Below are 19829 nucleotides of genomic sequence, written 5' to 3'. Positions count from 1 at the left end.
TGACCCCGCGCATACCGTAATCATAAGTTCCACGTTTTCACCACTATGTTTCAGCAGCAGGGCTAATACATTCAGATTACTATATTTATATATATATACATTATATTATAAGGTTAACTGTTTTAACGTACGTAAATTTATGTACTATTTAAAAGTATTTGAAAGTGAATCAAATTCAAAAAGTCTAAAAAAATCACATGCTCTGCTTTCCAACCAATCATGAGTGAGGTGCGGCTGAGAGGTTATAAATATCAGGTGTAACCGCGCTGTGAAAGTTGATGATGGATGTAACTCTACGGCAAATTAATTAACATTTAAAAACAGAAGCTCTCTCTTGACAGGTAAAATTTCAAAGTTGTAATCCACACTTAATAGTTGACTTTCGAGTTGCATTTGGCGGTTTTTACAACTCATGCGCCATTCGCGTGGCACACATTTCGCTCATTACTTTTATGGTGTTTCAAATGATGGTCGGTTGTTTTCAAGCGTCTCGTGCACAGATCTAATTAAACCAATACGTTTCAATATCATGAACATCTGTTTGAGGCGATGTTTTTCTTTGTTTGCATAAGAATGGAATATTAAATATGCACCAAAACGACGAATTTTAATTATGACTCCATGTAATCAAAATGTACATTCGTCTACTCTATTGATAACAAACATTATTCTTTCTTAGGTTCATGCACTTTCCTGCTTTGATAACTGACCAGGCACCACTTCTTCCTCTTCCAATCTTGAATAATAACAATGTTTAATAGTGGAGATTCCCCTTTTCACTTAAAGCCATTATCAGTTTACTCCCATATAGTGTGCACTAATCAGCAGTCAAATGGCAGCAGCCCTGTGTATAACATACAAGTGCACATCTCCAATAATGAAGCCAGAGGACAGAAGAGACGACTTACTGATCCATGTCTTGATGAGATCTGTGAGACCCCCCTGAAAAGGCCGTGCTTCGCTAGAACATGCTCCCAAGATCTTGGGTATTGTTCCTCAGACTTCTTGTCTGGAGTGCAGGGATCCACACCTCTACAGCCACTGATCATTACAAAGGACGTCACACCACCTCGGTCGAAGGTCAACCAACCTGTGACCCCTGTAATGTCCACCCCTCTGTCCATATGCAAACATAACCATATAGATCGAGACCGGGAGAGTCTTCCCTCCCCGATACCGGTTCTGAAATGGGACAGAGAGGTTTCGTCTGCTGAGATAAAACTCTGTGCGTTTCTGAACTTCAATGCTCGCAGTTCTGTTGGCTTTAAGGGAACTGGGAACGGGGAGGTCTCGCAACACGATTTTCTCTCATTTCATGAATCAAAGTCTCAAAGTGCGCCCCCAGAATCAGCTGTTCCATTGAAAGAGGAAGAGGTGGTGTCGGTTAGCCAACAGGCAGAGCCTGAGGAGGCAGATGGAGGCAGGAATGAAGCAAGCGCCTCCGAGAGCTTCGAGAGTACGCTGCCCCTTCAGGTCCAGGTTTGAGCTCCATCTTTTATCTACTTGTAGCATTGTTACTGGTGTGTCATTATTTACTGTATCAAATTTAATGTTTTGCTTATTTTGCGAAATCTGGTGTTTCCATCACTCGTTTCTGATGCGATGTGCAATATAAACAGGGTGATGAAAACAGCTAATGTTGCAGTCAAGTACTCAAAAGGGAATACTGACAAAAATGCTCGTCCTTAGTCTCTATGAACTCTCGTTGTATGCAAAGAGTTACCTAAAGTGTCTTCAGAGTGTATAAATAATAAAAGAATTGCCACGAACTGCCATGTCAATCAGCAATGTGTACTCCTAGTTTTCCGTGTCATTGTTAAACTGCTTTTTTGCCCACGGAGCAGGTGAAATCTAAAGTGGTGGTTCCGGACAACACGAAGCCCATTTGCCAGCTAGTGGTGCTGTGTAGTGCAGAGGAGTGGGAGAGAAACAAGAGGACATATGTGGACTCTGTGAAGAGACACATGAAAGAGCAGAAAGGAGCAGAAAACGGTACCACGCTTTACCAAACACTGATATCTATGTTGGTCCAGACCAATTTGTGCTGCAGGGAAGATGTGTTTTTGTAGGCCAAAACCTGGACACTATTTAGCATTTCTGTTTCCATCATCCCATAGTCAGTGAATGGATTTTTGGTTAAATATTAAGTTAACCTAAAAATTAAAATTCTGTCATTAAAAGGGTTAGTTCACCCAAAAATGTGATGTTTATCTGCTTACCCCCAGTGCATCCAACATGTAGGTGTGTTTGTTTCTTCAGTAGAACACAAATTAAGGTTTTTAACTCCAACTGTTGCTGTGTGCCAGTCTTATAATGGGGTAAATAGGTAACAATTCTATGAGAGAAAAACAAACAAACAAAAAAACATGCTTAGACAACATGCACACAAATCCTGCTACTCCTGACGACACATTGATGTCTTGAAGGACAACTCCGGTGAGAAATGAACCTAGGTGTAATTAACAGATGGTTACCGAGTAGATCGTTCTCTGGGATGCGTTTTCATGAAAATCGAATGTAAAGAGTTTTATCTCTAAAAACAGATTAGCTTATCCACAACTTTCCCGAACTCTGACCTTTCCCAAAATCGCTATGGCAACGTAGAACACGCCAGTAACGAACTTCCGGTTTACGTTAGTCTGTACTGTTATCAGCTAAACGCTTGGTTGTATTATGAGGATTCAGGAGTAGACTTTTACAACAACGCTTCAGGCAAAATGATCACATGTCCCAGATGGATCTGACTATCTTACAAGAACTTACTAATATCTGTAGCACTAAGCGATTCACCTGAGTTATGCGGTGCACACATTTTGCCACTGTGTGTGTAGGCTTGGCTGTTCCTATGATCCACGCAAGAGTTACCTTCCGTCCATGCGCCTGTAAATCGATTTTATTTTATTATAAATAAAGGTTTATTTGTTTCTAGTTATTTATTTTGTTATATATTTCCACTTTACGGGAGTCCCGCAAAATAATTGTATTTTCCCGCTACATGCGCACAATAATATCCCGCATCCGCATTCACCATCAAATATGATCCCGCGCCGCACTCGGTTGTGCTGGGTCCCGCGGTAGTGCATGTCTCTATTTAACGTTAGGTTGTTAGAGCGGTCTTGCTACACAATAAATTTGTAAATTATTGAAAACAATAAACATACCCCTTGCAAAAAATTATACAGTTGTACTTCAGTATTTTAAATAGGTTAAACTAATATATTATATAAACTCAATAATTAAATTTACAGCAATGAAATGTTATTTTTTATTACAATGCACTTAAATTATTTGAAGTTCATGCATCTATTTTCATGTTAATTTAAAAAAAAGTCTACTGACAATATTTCAACAAATACAAATATTAAAATATAAATATTACTTCTACATCACAATTCTTGAGTTTATTTGAAGCTCATTGGGCATTGAATGGAGTGCGAAGGGTGCTAGACAACATGTCAAACGGGTCCGTTTATGTGGCATGGTTTATGGAAGCAAGTAGGTTTCTGAGGTGAGAGACCCAGGCGCTAAGCGGCCCTCAGCGCTCATTAACCCCAGCGAGAGCAGCCTTAACTCAGCTCGTCCTTCTGACGACTGCCGCTGCCTGGCAGAAGCCCCTCCCATGATGCAAATTTGCGTCTGTTGTGTGGTGAATGAAGCGAATGGAGTCAAAATGTTCACGCGTCCATGTTCACGCGAATAGCGCTATTTATTCGCGTCACTCGCGTCTGGTGTGAATGCAGCATAACTGTTATGTGTGCTAAACCACCGGAACTGAGATACCGTCAACCGGAAGTATCGAGTGTCATGGCGACGCCCACTAAGACTCGCAGGAAAGTTGTGGATAGCGCTTGTCTATGGGGCACAGGGTAGTAAAATTAAATCACTAGTTAATACTACTGACAAGGCTCAAAATAGCTTCACACTAACACAGTAGCATAATTAGGGTCCCTACATGCAAACCGAAGCATTGAGAACTTTGTAAGTGTACAAACAGTTTAATAAGAAGATACTTTATAAACATAGCGCATTACGCGTTCACGGACAGGCGCCATCTTGGAAAACAGTCTCGACGAATCGATCCACGAGTGCTGTTGGAGTGCTGCCCCCCTTCCCCCCCACACCCAAAAAAAGAGGCGTGTTTAGATTTTTTTTGGTTATAATACATCTTTGAAAGTGTATATCTCAGGCCCTGTGTGCTCTAGTACCCTACAGACCATTTGGCCGTTTCCACTAGATGGCAGCAAATACTGGAAAAATTATTTTGTCTCATGTTGTGTGCAAGATTTAAGGGAGCTATATTAGCTTTTTTTATGTCATTTCAGCATACTCAAATCTCTCCAAATATACAAGTCTCCCCTAGCCTAGAAACCTAGACGCACCCTAGCGGCAGCAAATCTAATATGCCCGCGAGTGTCGTCTAGCAACTCTCAATACCCTTCTGAGCTGTATTCGCCAAACTCTTGCCGGGCCAATCACGTCATGTATAGAGTCGGCGGGCGGGGCCATAATGACGACGGCCGAGTTGCGTTTGCGTGTTTCTAGTAAACACAGAAACTGGCGAACGGCGGTCTTTCGAATCAGCTTTGACCGCGACTCTGGAAGACTTGGAGTTAAGCTTTTCTCTGAGAAAAGAACAAAGAACGGCACTGAAGTCATTCTTAAAGGTCCCGTTCTTCACGATTCCATCTTACAAACTTTAGTTAGTGTGTAATGTTGCTGTTAGAGCATAAATAATGCCTGTAAAATTATAAAGCTCAAAGTTCAATACCAAGCGAGATATTTTATTTAACAGAAGTTCCCTTTCAAAGCCTACACCGAACGGCCGGTTTGGACTACACCTCTGCACTTCCTTCAGGAATGGCGTCACTAGAACCGTTTGTTGACTAACCCTCCGCCCACAAGAACATGCAAAATAGGGGGCGTGGCCTTGTTGCTCTCCCACGTGGAGAAGAGCGCGCATTCAGTGCTTGCATCTCCCAGTTATGGTAAGAGGCGGGACCTTTCCGGGCAAAGTGCGCTAAGCTGCTGTCCAATCACAACACGGGAAGCGCTGGCCCAATCAGAACTCGTTACGTGTTTCTGAAGGAGGGACTTCATAGAACAAGGAAATCATCAGGCCGTTTTTAGGACAGAGGAAACAGCGCTGTACAGATAAGTCAATTGTGTGAAAAATACTGGGGGGTTTTTTACATGCAAAACATGAACTCATGTTATATTGCACACTGTAAACATAATCAAAGCTTCGAAAACACGCGAAGAACGGGACCTTTAAAAAGGGAAGATGTGTTCTGAGTTTTGCTGACCGGATACGGCGAATGTTTAATCTGTCAACAAGCTCTGCTTCACCTTCGTTGCTCTAGTTGGTGTAGCGCTATGCTATCGCGTGAAGAGGGAGTTTGACAGACAGCCGTTTATCCCACCCCTCGGATTGAGCTGTCAATGGTGAGTTTCCAGACCAAACATCTTGATGTGGGTCTGGCTTGTCAGGCTAAGTCTCCCCATATACAGTGCTATAAATGTCCCAGTGTCACAAAATTCTTCCAGTGTTTGCTGACATATGCTGGAAACAGCCAAAACTGTCTGCAGGGTGCTAGAGCACACAGGGCCTGGAGTTCAATTTCATCTCTCATCTTGAAGTCCTTCCGCTATCACCTACACTGTTGTCTTCTAGTGCATCTCCCCTTCTTTACTGTAGCTGTCATTACTTTTACCTCCACCTGTGGTTTTAACACCTTCTCTTCACTCCTATGCGCCCTTTCGTTGGCCTTTGTTTTTTGTCTAAAAACATTAAATTCAGGAACTTAATATTCAAGCCTTTTGACTAAGAATTTTAGGTACTTTCCTCTCATTTTTATATTTAAGCATATATGGCATTACCTTAAAAGCAAGCAAAATCAAATTTATTTGAAACGGGTAAATGGCAATATCAATATCCAAAACAAACCACTGTAGTCACATGGACTATTTTAACAATGTCTTCACTTCACTCTGTGCCTGTCACTTCACTCTACTATTCTAACTCAAACTTTACAAATTTAAAGATCTAAGATTTTAAATAAAGATTAAAATAGTTTTTGGAATCTTAAAGGGTTAGTTCATCCAAAAATGAAAATTGTCATTTTGAAGGATGCAGCATCTGAATTGGGACACAGCTTATGTTTTCAAACAGATTTCCAAAGCACTCCCACTGTCTGCCTTTGGTTGGTGAAACAGATGGTCCCTCCCTGATCTCTAATTGAGTCCATGTTGCTGTGTCGGCCTGACAAACGGATCATGTTTTGATAGTCACAGTGTTCACACTTTGAGAAGTCAGACTACCAATGATCACTTTGTTTTTCTTTATATAAAACTAAGTTGAGTGTTTTGATATTACAGCAGCATAATTTCCTTTGCAGAAACATGTGTGATATGAAGTACACTGTTGATTAGTGTTGTGACGTCTGTGTTGGCAGGTGCGATCACTGAGCTCCATTCGTTGATGAACTCCATTGCTAATCAGAAAACTCGAAGGAACGACCCACACTGGCAGCACCCTTCAGATCTCACACGCAAGTAAATGCCACAAAACCTGTCAGGAACATGTTTCACCACAAAATCAAAAAGTTATGTTTTGAAAATAGAAAATGCAGCCTGTTTTTTATTGCGGCCCAAACCTGCAGTAATTTAAAATAAATATATAAAAGGAAAAGGAATATGACTTGATAAAATAAATACAATGAATTAATTACATTTAGTCCTAAAAAAAATCCTCTTTGCTTTATTATTTTCTGTATTTATTGTGGCTTTTATTTCATTTCTTCATTTAATATAAAAAAAAAGTTTTTAATTCCACTAATTTTATTAACACGCGATTAACTGGCTAGCACCAGTTTCTGTTTGATCCATGGCCCGTAGTTGGGGAAATTTACATCAGCCATAGACGTAAAGGATGCAGCAGCAAATATTAATAGGGAAAGAAAAGGGTTAACAATAACATTACTCTGAAACAAGTGCATGTATAGCCTACATAAGCTATCATATTTTCTGCTTAATTTTTATTAGACTCCAGGTCGAATAGAAAAGTGTGTTTTTTCACTGTCCACATTCTCTACAATCCAAGTCCGAGTGTGATGCGTGAATACACTGACTCGCTCATATCCGAGGTAAATCATTAACACCATCACCACTTACAGTACGTGTTTTATTGAACTACCGGTAAATACATTAGCAGGGTGTCCGCGGGGTTTTAAAAAGTATTAAAAAGTGATAAATCAAAATTGTCAAATTTAAGGCCATTAAAAGTGTTAAATTTGTCCTCAGAGGTATTATTTCTTTCCAAATTAGGTATTATTTTTTCAGACTATCAGGTGTCCTATTATATTGAAATTCTATCTGCGTTCGCGTTAGTTCGTTTAAATATGGGCTTCAGCATATCTGGGCACATAATCAAAGATCTTTCGTCTCCGTCTTAACGTATGTTTGATGCTGACGTCATATTCAGTGGTCGTTCGGCATCATCTCAGAACACAGCGCGCTCAACAGAAGTGGCTGGCTTACGTTTTATTTTAGACTTGCTTCAAGGCATATCTTCAACGACTATCCTCATAAGAGCAATCTTAAATGATTTATATAAAGTCTAAAATGAACAAAGAGTTGTGAGAGAATGAGGCGCGATACATAGACATAGACTGTATAAAAAGTGAGATCCGCGTGTCTGTCTGCTCTTAAAGGGACCGCAGCCAATAAAGCTTCCTATCAGTAAAGTTAAAGAACAAAGGGAACAGAGAAAATGACTCGCTGCGCTTGACTAAATAACTTTTGTAGCTTTAATAAGGATTAACTATTTAATTTATAGTTTATGCAGTGCAGATTACATATAACTTTGATAACTGTATTAAATTTCTGTATATTTCCTTACTGTTAAGACAGGAAGGGCAGGAATAAACATGACATTTATTCTGGATTTATGTTAGCATTTTTTTTAGGTTTACTTAAATTAAAAACTGTTATATTTTTGAAGCCTAATAATGAATGTAAAAAAAAAAATCAGTAACTGTATTGATATCAGTAATACTGGCCTTCATTCATAAAAAGATGCCATTTAAACAAGTATTTAAAATATACTGTCTTTATGTTGTTTCTACATTAATTTGATTAACTGTGAAATTATTATATTAAAAACGTACAAAAACTTTTTTTATTGCGATTAATCACAGAAAAAATGTGTGATTAATCTAGTTAAAGTTTTTAATCGATTGACTAGTTTTTAGTATTTTGTTTAATTCAACAATTTATCACAGTTATAGAAATGTAATATTTGGCTCAGGTTTTGTTGTTGGGAAAAAAACACTAAATAATTTAATTGCTGAATTACCAATTATTAATTGAAATCAAATGTGTATGCAGTAATGCTTCTCCTCAACCAACATTTGTGAATGTTGATATCTATTTTACTGTGTCTGAATGATAACTTAACAGATTTCCTCCTGGTGTCGATTCTAAATCTATTCTTTTTTGTATGTTATATATGTCAAAATCTGTGTAAATAATAGAAAGGTCGCTGATTAACACTTGCAATTCAGTGTCGTGATGGTTTTAAAAAATGTTCTGAAGGTAGTAAAAAAGGTATTAAAAAGTAGTAAATTTAACTTAAGGATTGCTGTATATACCCTGATTAGTCTACAATCGGCTTAAACGAATACACAGGTTAGAAGTTCGGCACACACACAAAAAATACCGGCAGTTCAATAGAGAGCGCCCATCTCTTAAAGGGGCCGCACTATATTCGTACTCGTGGAATATGGACCTCCTCCAGGATGGTGTGGTGCTGGTGCGCTCTCAGGTCTGCATGACAGCATTCACATTACCAATTTTTCATACGAACTGTGCCTTGTTCTGAACTAAACTCCCAGTGTAAAAACTCCCTTTATTTATATTCTTAAAATGAGAGCAATCACTGCTTATTCTGAAATTTTAAGCTTAGGCCTAAGAGACATGAACTAGTTCTTTGAAAAACATCTGTGACCTTTAATACATGTCTAGTCTTCATGCTCTGAGTATGGTTTCACTAATAATAAACGTACATTTGCATAAAGCATGCATATTTGTCCATACCCATGTTGATTAGAGTATTAAAAACTTGAAGCATATTAATTAAAGGGCGGGACGGGACGGGTTGGATTCTAGAGAGCATTTGATTGGACAGAAAATCTGATGAGTGCAGAGTGATGTCATCAAAATCATTGATCTATATTGGCAGAAGTGAGATTTTATGTTTTGAATGCTTATATCTTCTAAATGTGAATTTGTCATTGTTTTGGCGCACACTAGCTTATAGATAACAGGAAGGCTTACAAATTTATATTAAAAGCCAAAAAAATACCGTTTGTTTTCATAGGGTTTAAAGCATATTTTACACCCCATTGTCATTCTGTCTAGATGATTTATGAATGGGTAAATTATACAAGTGGGTATGACTGAATATAAAATTACGTTCTGTATTAACAAATATAGAAGTCACATGAAAGAATGTGTAAACTTGACTTTAATGGGACTTAGTTTGAATAATAAGTATTGTATTTTTAGCTTCTTGATTTAGTCTTAGTTTGTTGCCAGCTTATTTTTATTAACGTTTCTTATGTAGTCTTATATACTGAAGTGCCCACTTAGAAAGAAAGAGACCATCTGATATACATGTAAAGTCACCAACCTCAGTTCATTTTTTTTTGACTATTAACGCAGTTCCTCCTCTAGAGGGAGACTTCGATCTCTGCTAAAAAATGCAACAGCATGATCCTGTCATGAAGACCAGAGGATAATCTATTTGAATAGAAATCAATAGACCAGGGCCGTGCACAGGGGGGTGGCCCGGTGGCTCGAGCCACTGCCCCTCTGCCCTCATCGGCTAATATGCCCCTCTTGCCCTCTTGCCCCCTTCCCTCCCTCACCCCCAGAGGATTCCCACTAAAGCGTCCTGTTCCTCTAAAAATCCACTAATTCTGCGAACCCGTTCCGTGTTTTCTCGCTCTCTCGGCAGCATCATTCAAAGTCTGTGGCTGTGTCCTCTCTCTGTTGGGACGGCAGTCGTCTCATTACCAGGTATATTACAAACTACAATCCACATTACAGACAGTTGTTGATCTGCGGAATTAGTAGTTTGGTAGTTTGTTTGTTTCAACATTGTAAACATGATTTCAAAGCTCCAACATGCCAGCGTGTATATCGTCATACACTGTTTACTGAATATTTATCTGAAAGTTTGTCACAACTTTGTCAAGTTTATTTCTCTAAAATATATCTTTCCAATTATAATCAATTTTAAGAGTTAATACTAGTATCTATAGCATGCGTCATATTTATGATATTTTAAAAAGACCCTATTAATTGTATACACAATTTTTTTTAAAGGTAATAAAGAATATAAATATTAATGAGTTGTATTAGCTACAATGGGGCTAAATGCACACCCTAAGATAAATGTGCTTTTAAACATGTCTAAGGTCATACTTGTACAAAAAAATCTCTTTAGCAAAGTTTGCATAATTTTCTGTTTGATTTGATGAATGAAATAGTTCAGTAAAATAATAAAATGTTAATAAAAAATATTCTTCAAATACAGAAACTATTTTTAAGTAAATGATCTGAAAACACTGAATGGATGAGATCCCGTAATAATTTAATAAAGTTTTACAGTAGTAACAACTAAATTAATTTGCATTATATGATAGCCTATGATTATTATCATATTTTTATCCCAACTTAATATACGCAAAATACCCAACTTAATATACGATATTTACCATTTGAATCATAACCATGTCATGTCAACAAATGTAAGTCAGTCAGCTGTTTATTATCTTGTTAAATATGCCTTTTACCCCAAACCATTCTTATACATTCTGTTATTGAAACATACTGCTGTTACGTATGATTTACAAAAATCATAAATATCTTTGTCTCAAAATATATTCAATAATTTTAATGATTCTCATTTGCTACTTAAATCTCCAGTAGAAAATAAAAGAAATCAAATTAGTGCAGAATCAACTTTTTGGAAGCATAATTACAACAACATACATTGAATTCGCATTAAAGCCTAACAGTTGTATTTACAGTATTGTAAAAGGTTTGTTATTCATTCTCTATATTAAAATGATACTCAACCCCCTTATAGTGCCCCTTTTTTCACGGCCCTGCAATAGACCTTAGTCAGAGTAGCAAAATATTAAATTTTTGACAAGAATGAAAATGTAGCTGTGAGGGATAGAAATAGTGTTCTCAGCGGATTGCACTGTTGTTTAACAACATACCAATTGTTCAGTTTAAAAAAAATTCATTTGGCAAAAACTCTATTAAATGGTTTTAAAAGTTGTGAGTAACGTGACTCAGACATGCCTCACCACAGAATATTAATACATCGCTTTTGTGTGGAAAACATGTCAGTAATAAACTGAGTAGTTGTCTGCTAGTCTTCAACATATTTTCATTTGGCAGTGAGCCATATGTGGAAACAGCTCAGAACAAATAAAATGTTTATTAAAAAAGTTAATAGTTAAAACAATCAAGGGATTATGGAATTGTGTGGGAACATTGTAATCAGAATTTCTGTCTGTTCAAGACCAAATATCATCTCACAAAAAGAAAACAAAGCCGCATAAAGGCGGTATGCAGTAATGTCACTTTCCTGCCGAAACGCGCTCCCTCAGCCAGTGGCAGAAGAGCTGCTGCGTGACTGGAGTTAATAGGGGAAACCGCGAGTAAAGCAAACGATTATCAGTTTAAACTAAAGGACTCAATGTAGTTTTCCTTACAACTTGACAAAAATCCAGTGGTCCATGGATATTGACATGCAGCCAGATATCGTGTTTTCCTGACATTTATATGAGCCTGATTTTGATATATAAATATTTATCACTGTCAGTCATCACAATGTCAAGAGTGAATATATGCAGATAGGCCTATGTATTGAAGCATGTATGTAGCTGCTGGTCTAGGATGGAAAACAAAAGGTTATTCAATTTCTAAATAATATAGGCCTATTTTTTTATGTCACCTAGACAGCGTGCAAAGAGCGCTCACTTTATAATCACTAAAAGCTGTCTCTCATTGATTGAACCCGGTCTCAGAAAGTTCCATTATATTAATCAGTGAAGCTGATGACACAATGAGAGTGAGGACCAGCAGCTTTTCCCTCTAAAAGAAATCAGGAGCAGCAGGCAGTGGTTTAAGAGAGAACATTACACGCTATTATCATGTCCATCTCCCTCGGTCCAAGCCACCCCCGACCCGATCTGAAAAATGAACTTGCCAAGTCTATGAAACCTCCTCCTATAAAACTATATAATATTTTAGAAATAAAAACGGTACAAATTCATGTTCACTTTTTATTTGTATTTAGTCCTCATACAAGCAAGAAATGTGAAATCACTGTCAAATAAACATAAGACTCTCACTCACTTTATTAAAGGGGTGGTTGCATGCGATTTCACTTTTTTATCTTTAGTTAGTGTGTAATGTTGCTGCTTGAGCATGAACAGTATCTGCAAAGTTACAGCGCTGAAAGTTCAATGCAAACGGAGATATTGTCTTTTAAAGTTATGGCAGTTTATTGCCTACAAAAACGGCCGGTTTGGACTACAACGAGCTTCTTCCTGGGTTGGTGACATCACAAACCCTTGCTCATCCAGCAGATGTGACTTCTGCCCGTAATGGGAAGGGGTGTGGCGTTTCCGGCAACCTGTGCTTGGCACTTCAGCCAATAAAAATAAAAAAACTATTAGGACATGTTATACTGCGCCCCATAAACACAACCAATCCTAGAAAAAAAACACAGAACCACTCCTTTTAATATAAATATCTCTTACTTTAAATTATAACTTAGGCTGATTGTATTATTCTTAATTTAGATTAAAGCAAAAGAATATGAAAAGTGCTCAGATTTATTGAAAACCAAATTGGATGGAACAGATTTGATGTGTTCCTGCTGCTAGTTGCACCACTCTGCGGCACATTTCGCAACACACTGAAACCTGAAGTTTATCAGATCTTGGATAACCAAATCACTTCCACGCCACTGAATTAACTTTCCTCTTATCAACCATTTCTTCTCCTTTCTCCTCTCTTGTGGAAGCTTGTTCAGTCACGTTTGTGTTGCTGTCAATGGCAGAGTCCTGCAAGGGTCCATTTTTTGAGACCCGCCCCAGCCCGTACTCATAAGGTTTAGCACCAGATCCGACCCCTGACCCATGAAAATATCAAAATTAAATCCGCACCCGCCCAGACCCGGTAATATTTGTCCCGTTAACGGTTACTCGACCCCTGGCCGTGATAAATCACGCGCTAAAATCATTGCAATTAAAATGCTTTATTTTTTTTATCTTGCACCTCTCTCAACATCACAACAGCGTCATAGATGGGCTAATGAAACAGGCTGTGCCTTTAAAGACTCGTTGTCAACAATTTCATATACTCCACTCACCAACTTTACTTTTACTTCATCCATTGCTGCTCCTGCAACCCTTTCTCCATCTGGGCTACGTGAGGTCGCAGTGGTCGTGAAGTGATGGGTCAAATGGCGGTATCGTTGTTGCGTGTATTTGTAGGCTAATGGGCAGGTGACGCTCATTGGCCATCACGGCCCGGTCTTGCTCGTCCACCTTGCCACAGAAATATTGCACATATTTTTAATCCGCACTACTACCCACCCGTACAGAGTTAATTATCCGCCTGAATCCCTGCCCGTGAATTTTATAAATGTCACAATCCACCCGTTTTAGCCGCTTTTATGCGGGTACCCGACCCGTTGCAGGACTCTAGTCAATGGTACTCATTTTGTAGCTAAAACTTGCTGTGTTGGATCTTATTCTTCAACTGCTAGGGCACTGGCTGTGTGTCATCACCAAGCCTGCAGTCTCCCTCTCATTTACTGAAGCTTTCGCGCCTCGATTGCCCCCCGGTGACCGGTCCCAGTATAGCCGCCCCTCTTGTGTTTTCTAATGGACGCGAGGCAAACTAAATAATAAAATTACACTTCAAATATTTTTTCCCCAAAGTTAGTTTGTCACTGAAGGCTGTTATCATCACTAGGGCTGGGTTTCGATTCAAATTTCAAGAATCGATTCGATTCCGATTCTCAAGATCTTGAATCGATTATCATTATTTAATTCAATTCGATCCGATCTGATCCGATCTTCGAGATTTAGATAAGTGTTTTTGAAGAAAGCATTTTTTTCCAGCTGTTACCTGAATTACAGGACTGTAGATATGCAACATATTGATACTATTATTATAGACATTCAACTGCAAATTAATCGAGTATTGATGGTTGTAAAGAACAATCACCCTTCCAGGCTGCTCTAGTCAGCGAATGCGCACTGTGGAGCTGTGCTGTCGCGCGCCGTCATGACAACGCAGCCATTACAACTTCCTTGGCAGTAAGAGCGCGCTGCAGTGAGAACGGCTGTGTTCTTCAGCACGGTGACGGTGGTATAACGTTAGGCCATGTGTCCACCAAAGCGTTTTTAGCCAGCTGAAAACGCTAGGCGCTCAGCTGAAAACTCCTCGCTGTGAGCGCTTGAGAGCGTTTTGGCAGGCAGCGTTTTTTTCCCTCAGTTGAGGCTTGCTTGTTGTTATGATACGGAAAATCCGCGGAGGTCTTTCTAATTTCACAGGTAGTTTGTTCCTGTATTGATTCTATATAAAATTACAGATACAATGTAAAGTATTTGCTCTGGCATTTGTTTTAAATCATTTTGTTTCGTCATTATTGCTTGTTGTCATCTGATGACGACACGCAGAATGTGGAAGTTGGTCTGTGTTGTATTTATCCCGCCCCTCCTCCACTGTGATTGGACGGCTGGGTGAAGAGTGACAGTAATGAGCGCTGCGTTTTACTCAAAGTTAACCATGCTTCAACTCTCGGCGACTAGTAAAAAAACGCTGAGCGCTCAGCGCGTGAGCGTGAAATACTCGCTCAGCGCCTCTGTGCGCTCCAGGCGTTCTAAAAATCCGTTGAAAACGCCAACCAGTATTCTCTGTCCGCAGCGTTTCTGGAGTTTTCAAAGCTGCCATGTTCGTTGTGTTAATGTCCTTCCACCTTGGGCGCATGCATGAATTCAATGACGCGGCAAATTAAAATTCAATGTAGGCCTATTATTAAATCGATCCTCTGAGTTACGGCTCGATCTTTAGAAATTAAAATGAAATACGATTCAGAATTGGTGAATCGATTTTTTTCAACACAGCCCTAATCATCACGATGATTTCATTTCAAGTGTTAGTTTTTAAAATAAGTTTAGTTTTAGTTAGTTATTTGATGCTATAAAAACGGGGGGTGTGACGTCATGATTGACAGCTGAGACTGACGTCTTCTCTGAGTGAAGTTGTCACTGAGGCACTAACGGACTTTTTCCGAAATTTTTGGGAGCAGATTGGAGCTTTAGCTTTAATTTCTACATTTCCATAACTGTTTATTTCACACCAACATAATTAATTGTTCTGCATCTGCGAGAATGTGGGCGAGCTTTTGATATCGCGGCTGTACTTCTTGCTCTACTTCCTGCGCTCTACTGCGCAACTCCGGTCCCGAAATCGCTACTGCGCAGACTCGGTCCCAAGATGTCAGCGCCGTGCAAGCCGCCTGAAAGCTTCAAATCTGCCAAGCGGAAACGGATGATGTCGAGTCGTCCATATTTTTTTACGGTCTATGGTCATCACACTCTGAACGTCAGTCAGTGAGAAATGCTGTAATGTATAGAGAAATATCGGAAATGTGTTTAAAAATCATATCACGTTATTGAAAAAAAATTATATTGATATATATATATATATATATATATATATATATATATATATATATATATATATATATATATATATATATATATATATATATATATATTAGGGCCGGGACTTTAACGCGTTAATTAAGATTAATTAATTACGTGACTTTAACGCGTTAATTAATTACGCAAAAAAAAAAAAAAAAATTTAACCGCATTTATTTTTGCACCGCGGAACGTTTTTCAATAAATCAGTTTCGACGGACCGATTATACTGGAACACCAACTAGCGCTCCGGAGTCACGACAACAACATGGGTGCGTCTCAATCAGCTCCCTAGTTCAGTAGTCAGGGCACTGATCAGGGAGTCAGCCCATTGACTTATGTCCTGATCAGTGCCCTGACTAGGGAAGTAGGGAGCTGATTGAGACGCAGGGCATGAGCGAACATGAACGAAGAAGCTGATGAGACCGCTTTGCTTGGCCCCGTGGATGGGAAATTTTGTTTTAAAAAACGAAAGAACGAAAGGATGGAAGCGTCGTCAAGAGCAGGGTTGTGTGCAAGCTATACAACAAGGAATTTGCGTATCACCGCATCACATCGAGCCTCAAATATCACAAGTATGCTTTTGCTAAACTTAATGGTAAACATTGCGCTGGTGTGCTGGACTGAAATAAATAAACTATATTTTGTTGATTAAGCTTATGTATTCAGTCATTATTCAATGGTATACTAAAAATACATGTGAAAAATTACTTCTCATTGTTCTCAGGTCAAATAAATAAACTATATTTTGTTGATTAAGCTTATGTATTCAGTCATTATTCAATGGTATACTAAAAATACATGTGAAAAATTACTTCTCATTGTTCTCAGGTCAAATATTTATATGCGATTAAAATGCGATTAATTTCGATTAATTAATTACAAAGCCTCTAATTAATTAGATTAATTTTTTTAATCGAGTCCCGGCCCTAATATATATATATATATATATATATATATATATATATATATATATATATATATATATATATATATATATATATATATATATATATATATATATATATATATATATATATATATAATGTTGTCCAGCTCTACCTTAAATTAAGTACAATCAACTTGGATACTTAATTCATTCAACTTAAATTACATTACATTGAACAAACTTTGTTGAAAAAAATATTACATTATTTTGATGAGTTAAAGCAATGGGAAAATATATCATTTTTACACTATACAGTCTTCCTTCAGTCATTGTGTTGTGCTTTTTTTCTTCCCCGTTTGTTTGTAGGAATTTCCGCAAGTCACGTATCAAAGGTCCATCAGTCTCCCTTGATGAGTGGCAGAAAAGAAACCTTCTTGCCTATCGACGCTTTGTTAATGTGCCGGACATTTTCCACAGAAGCCCAGTACTCTGATTTATTTATTTTATTTGTTTGTTTTTATTGTTATATATATTTGTTGTCATTTCATATCTTTGCTCTTTGTCAGTGTTGTAAAGGTGAGGATCATTGGTTCATGCTGCTGGTTAGTTGCTCACTGAGAAGTCGGATCTGCTTTTGTGTGTTTATTTGTGATTTCACAGTGTGTGGTGTGCGTTTGTACTGCACGTTTCATCTGGGGTTGGGCTAATTATCTTTATATATAATTATATATGTGTGTGTGTGTGTGTGTGTTAATATGCATGATCTGTTTTCTCAGTTGAGTGTAGTCCTTTACCCCAACCAGCGCTTATATCCTCCTGGTATTTACAGCTGATATAGTTTGTTTCAATAGCTAGACAATTTTGTCTTAAACTTAAACTGAATGTTTTTTTTTTTTCTTCCTTATATGGTTGTACATAATTCATTTTGCTTTGTCGAGTAAAAACATTTCTTTAGCTTTTTTGTAAAGAATTGCAATTCTGTTTTTTAGCATTAAATGCATATAGGAGACGCAGATAAAAGATTTTATATTTTGTAAGCAGAGAAATGTCCTTACTTAGAGAAACAATGATGTTCAACAGAATGTGATCTTTTGATTGGTTTGTTAATTTGTTACATTGCTTGCTTAAAACAGTTTTATAACCTTTATATATATATTAAAAAATAAAACAAATACTCTTTGTTTGTCTCCGATGGTCCTATCCATTACAAACATGAAACTCAGAACACATTCAACATTTTACAGCATGTCCTTATCATGCTAAAAGCACTAAGATTCAAAAGCCTTTGCAAACTGAGCTCTGGTGTATATGCACACGTCTTAGTGTCCATCATTTTAAACTTTTGGTTAAAGTACAATTAATATTTTGAGTTACTAAATATAAATGAATGACATTTCAATTCTCTCCGGTAGACTGTGGTAAAGGTAAAATATAAATATATATCATTGCTTCTGACAGTCATTAAACAATGACTTTTGAGTGTTTAAATTTAACAAGATGTGTCCATTTTTGTTCTTAGTTGCCTCGTAACCAGCGATGACTGATTTGATGTCAGACATTTCTGAACGTTCATTTTATTTTTAAAAGTTCATATAGTCACACAATTTCATTATCATCAGCTAAACAATCATAATGCAATACAAATTTTAGTTTACATTCAGTTTCCTGTAAAGGTCATAGATAAAAATGACTATTAAAAGAAGAAACAATAATTTGAGAATGTCAAATATATCACTTCAGTTGCTCCCATTTGTTTTTGTTTTTTTAGTCTGCTTTTATAAACAAGTGGTATATGGATGCCATAACTACAGCATTCATTGGGGGAAAAGTCCATCGGGTGTATATAGAGTATATATGTGACCCTCGACCACAAAACCAGTCATAAGTCGCATGGTTATATATGTGGCAGTATCCAACAATACATTGTATGGGTCAAAATTATCTATTTTTCTTTCATGCCAATAAACATTAGGATGTTAAAGTAAAGATCATATTCCATGAAGATATTTTGTAAATTTCCTACTGTAAATGTATATATAAAAATATTAGTAATATGCATTGCTAAGGACTTTTTTTTTACACCCTTAGATTCCAGATTTTCAAATAGTTGTATACACTCTAATATAATAAAATATTTGTGATATGTTTTGATGGGCAGTTCTTTTGCCAGTTACTATACATCACCATAAGGAGAAAAAGACGATCTCAACTTCCGTTTCATGCCGACTTTAATGGTGTAACCATGGGGTCTACCAGCAGGGGCTACCCGACAACGCGTGAAAGAAATGAGACAACATTAGTGATAAACTAGTTTTCTGGCTAAAACAAAACAAAAAAAAACCGCGGGCTTTAAAATGGTCTCTGTTGTTTTCGTACAACCTTGTCTGGGGATTTTAGAAATGGGTTTGATTCATTTCAGAACAACTATCATTCAGGTAGGGCCATTTTAAAAACAATGCTTACAAAACTTTTAACAGTTAAAAACAAAAAACAAATCACAGCCTATTAACAATTTGACATTATTGATCGTTTCCTGCACTAGGTAACTGGCCTTTTTCTATGCTGAATCACCTGCACCACAGTAAAATATATGAAATATATAAATAATGAGATAGAAAGACAATTTGCAGCAAAAATATTGGCAAGAGTAGTCAAAAAAACTAACGTTACCACATGACCCATATAACGTTAATTCACAAACAAATGAATGACTCCCGATTACCATTTTGAATGATTAACTGAATGTAGATCGATTTACCTTAGAACAACTTTTACATTAAATTCACCTTTATAAACACAGCAAAGCATCCGTTTGTCAATGAGATAAGAAAAATATACTTATTCAAGTTATATTCCTACTTTTACTAGAAAACCAGACAACATAGTTATGACAAAGAAATTCTCTAACGTTACACACTCCAATAAACCTTATTCAGAGCAGCGCCAGCTTGGATTTGGGAATGAAAGCAAGGCTGTGACTCCTTAGTGGGTTGAACTGACCAAACAGGGATGGAAATTAACTTTTTTGTCCACCGGCCACTGTGGCTGGTGGATTTCAAAATCTACCAGCCACTCAATGTTTTAACCAGCCACTTTCTTGTTTATAACCGACAACGTGTAACTGCACGTGAAAATTA

General features: G+C 37.5%; 1 protein-coding gene across 2 annotated transcripts; it reads left to right on the top strand.

Moving 5' to 3' along the window:
- Positions 1–218: 218 nt before the first annotated feature.
- On the top strand, positions 219–17835 carry LOC137045026 (S100P-binding protein-like). Of its 2 annotated transcripts, XM_067421457.1 has the most exons (5): positions 219–341; positions 680–1479; positions 1845–1992; positions 6453–6552; positions 17059–17325. In XM_067421457.1, exons 2-5 carry the CDS (start codon positions 751–753, stop codon positions 17183–17185), a joined length of 1104 nt encoding a protein of 367 aa, XP_067277558.1. In that variant the 5' UTR covers positions 219–341; positions 680–750; the 3' UTR covers positions 17186–17325. The 2 variants fall into 2 exon arrangements, with proteins under 2 accessions (XP_067277558.1, XP_067277557.1); XM_067421456.1 differs by lacking the exon at positions 6453–6552 and having other exon boundaries at positions 17059–17835.
- The last annotated feature ends 1994 nt before the right edge of the window (positions 17836–19829 follow it).

Source organism: Pseudorasbora parva, chromosome 17, assembly GCF_024679245.1.
Source record: "Pseudorasbora parva isolate DD20220531a chromosome 17, ASM2467924v1, whole genome shotgun sequence".
Classification (NCBI taxonomy): Eukaryota; Metazoa; Chordata; class Actinopteri; order Cypriniformes; family Gobionidae; genus Pseudorasbora; species Pseudorasbora parva.
This window is presented reverse-complemented; position numbering and strand designations above follow the sequence as displayed.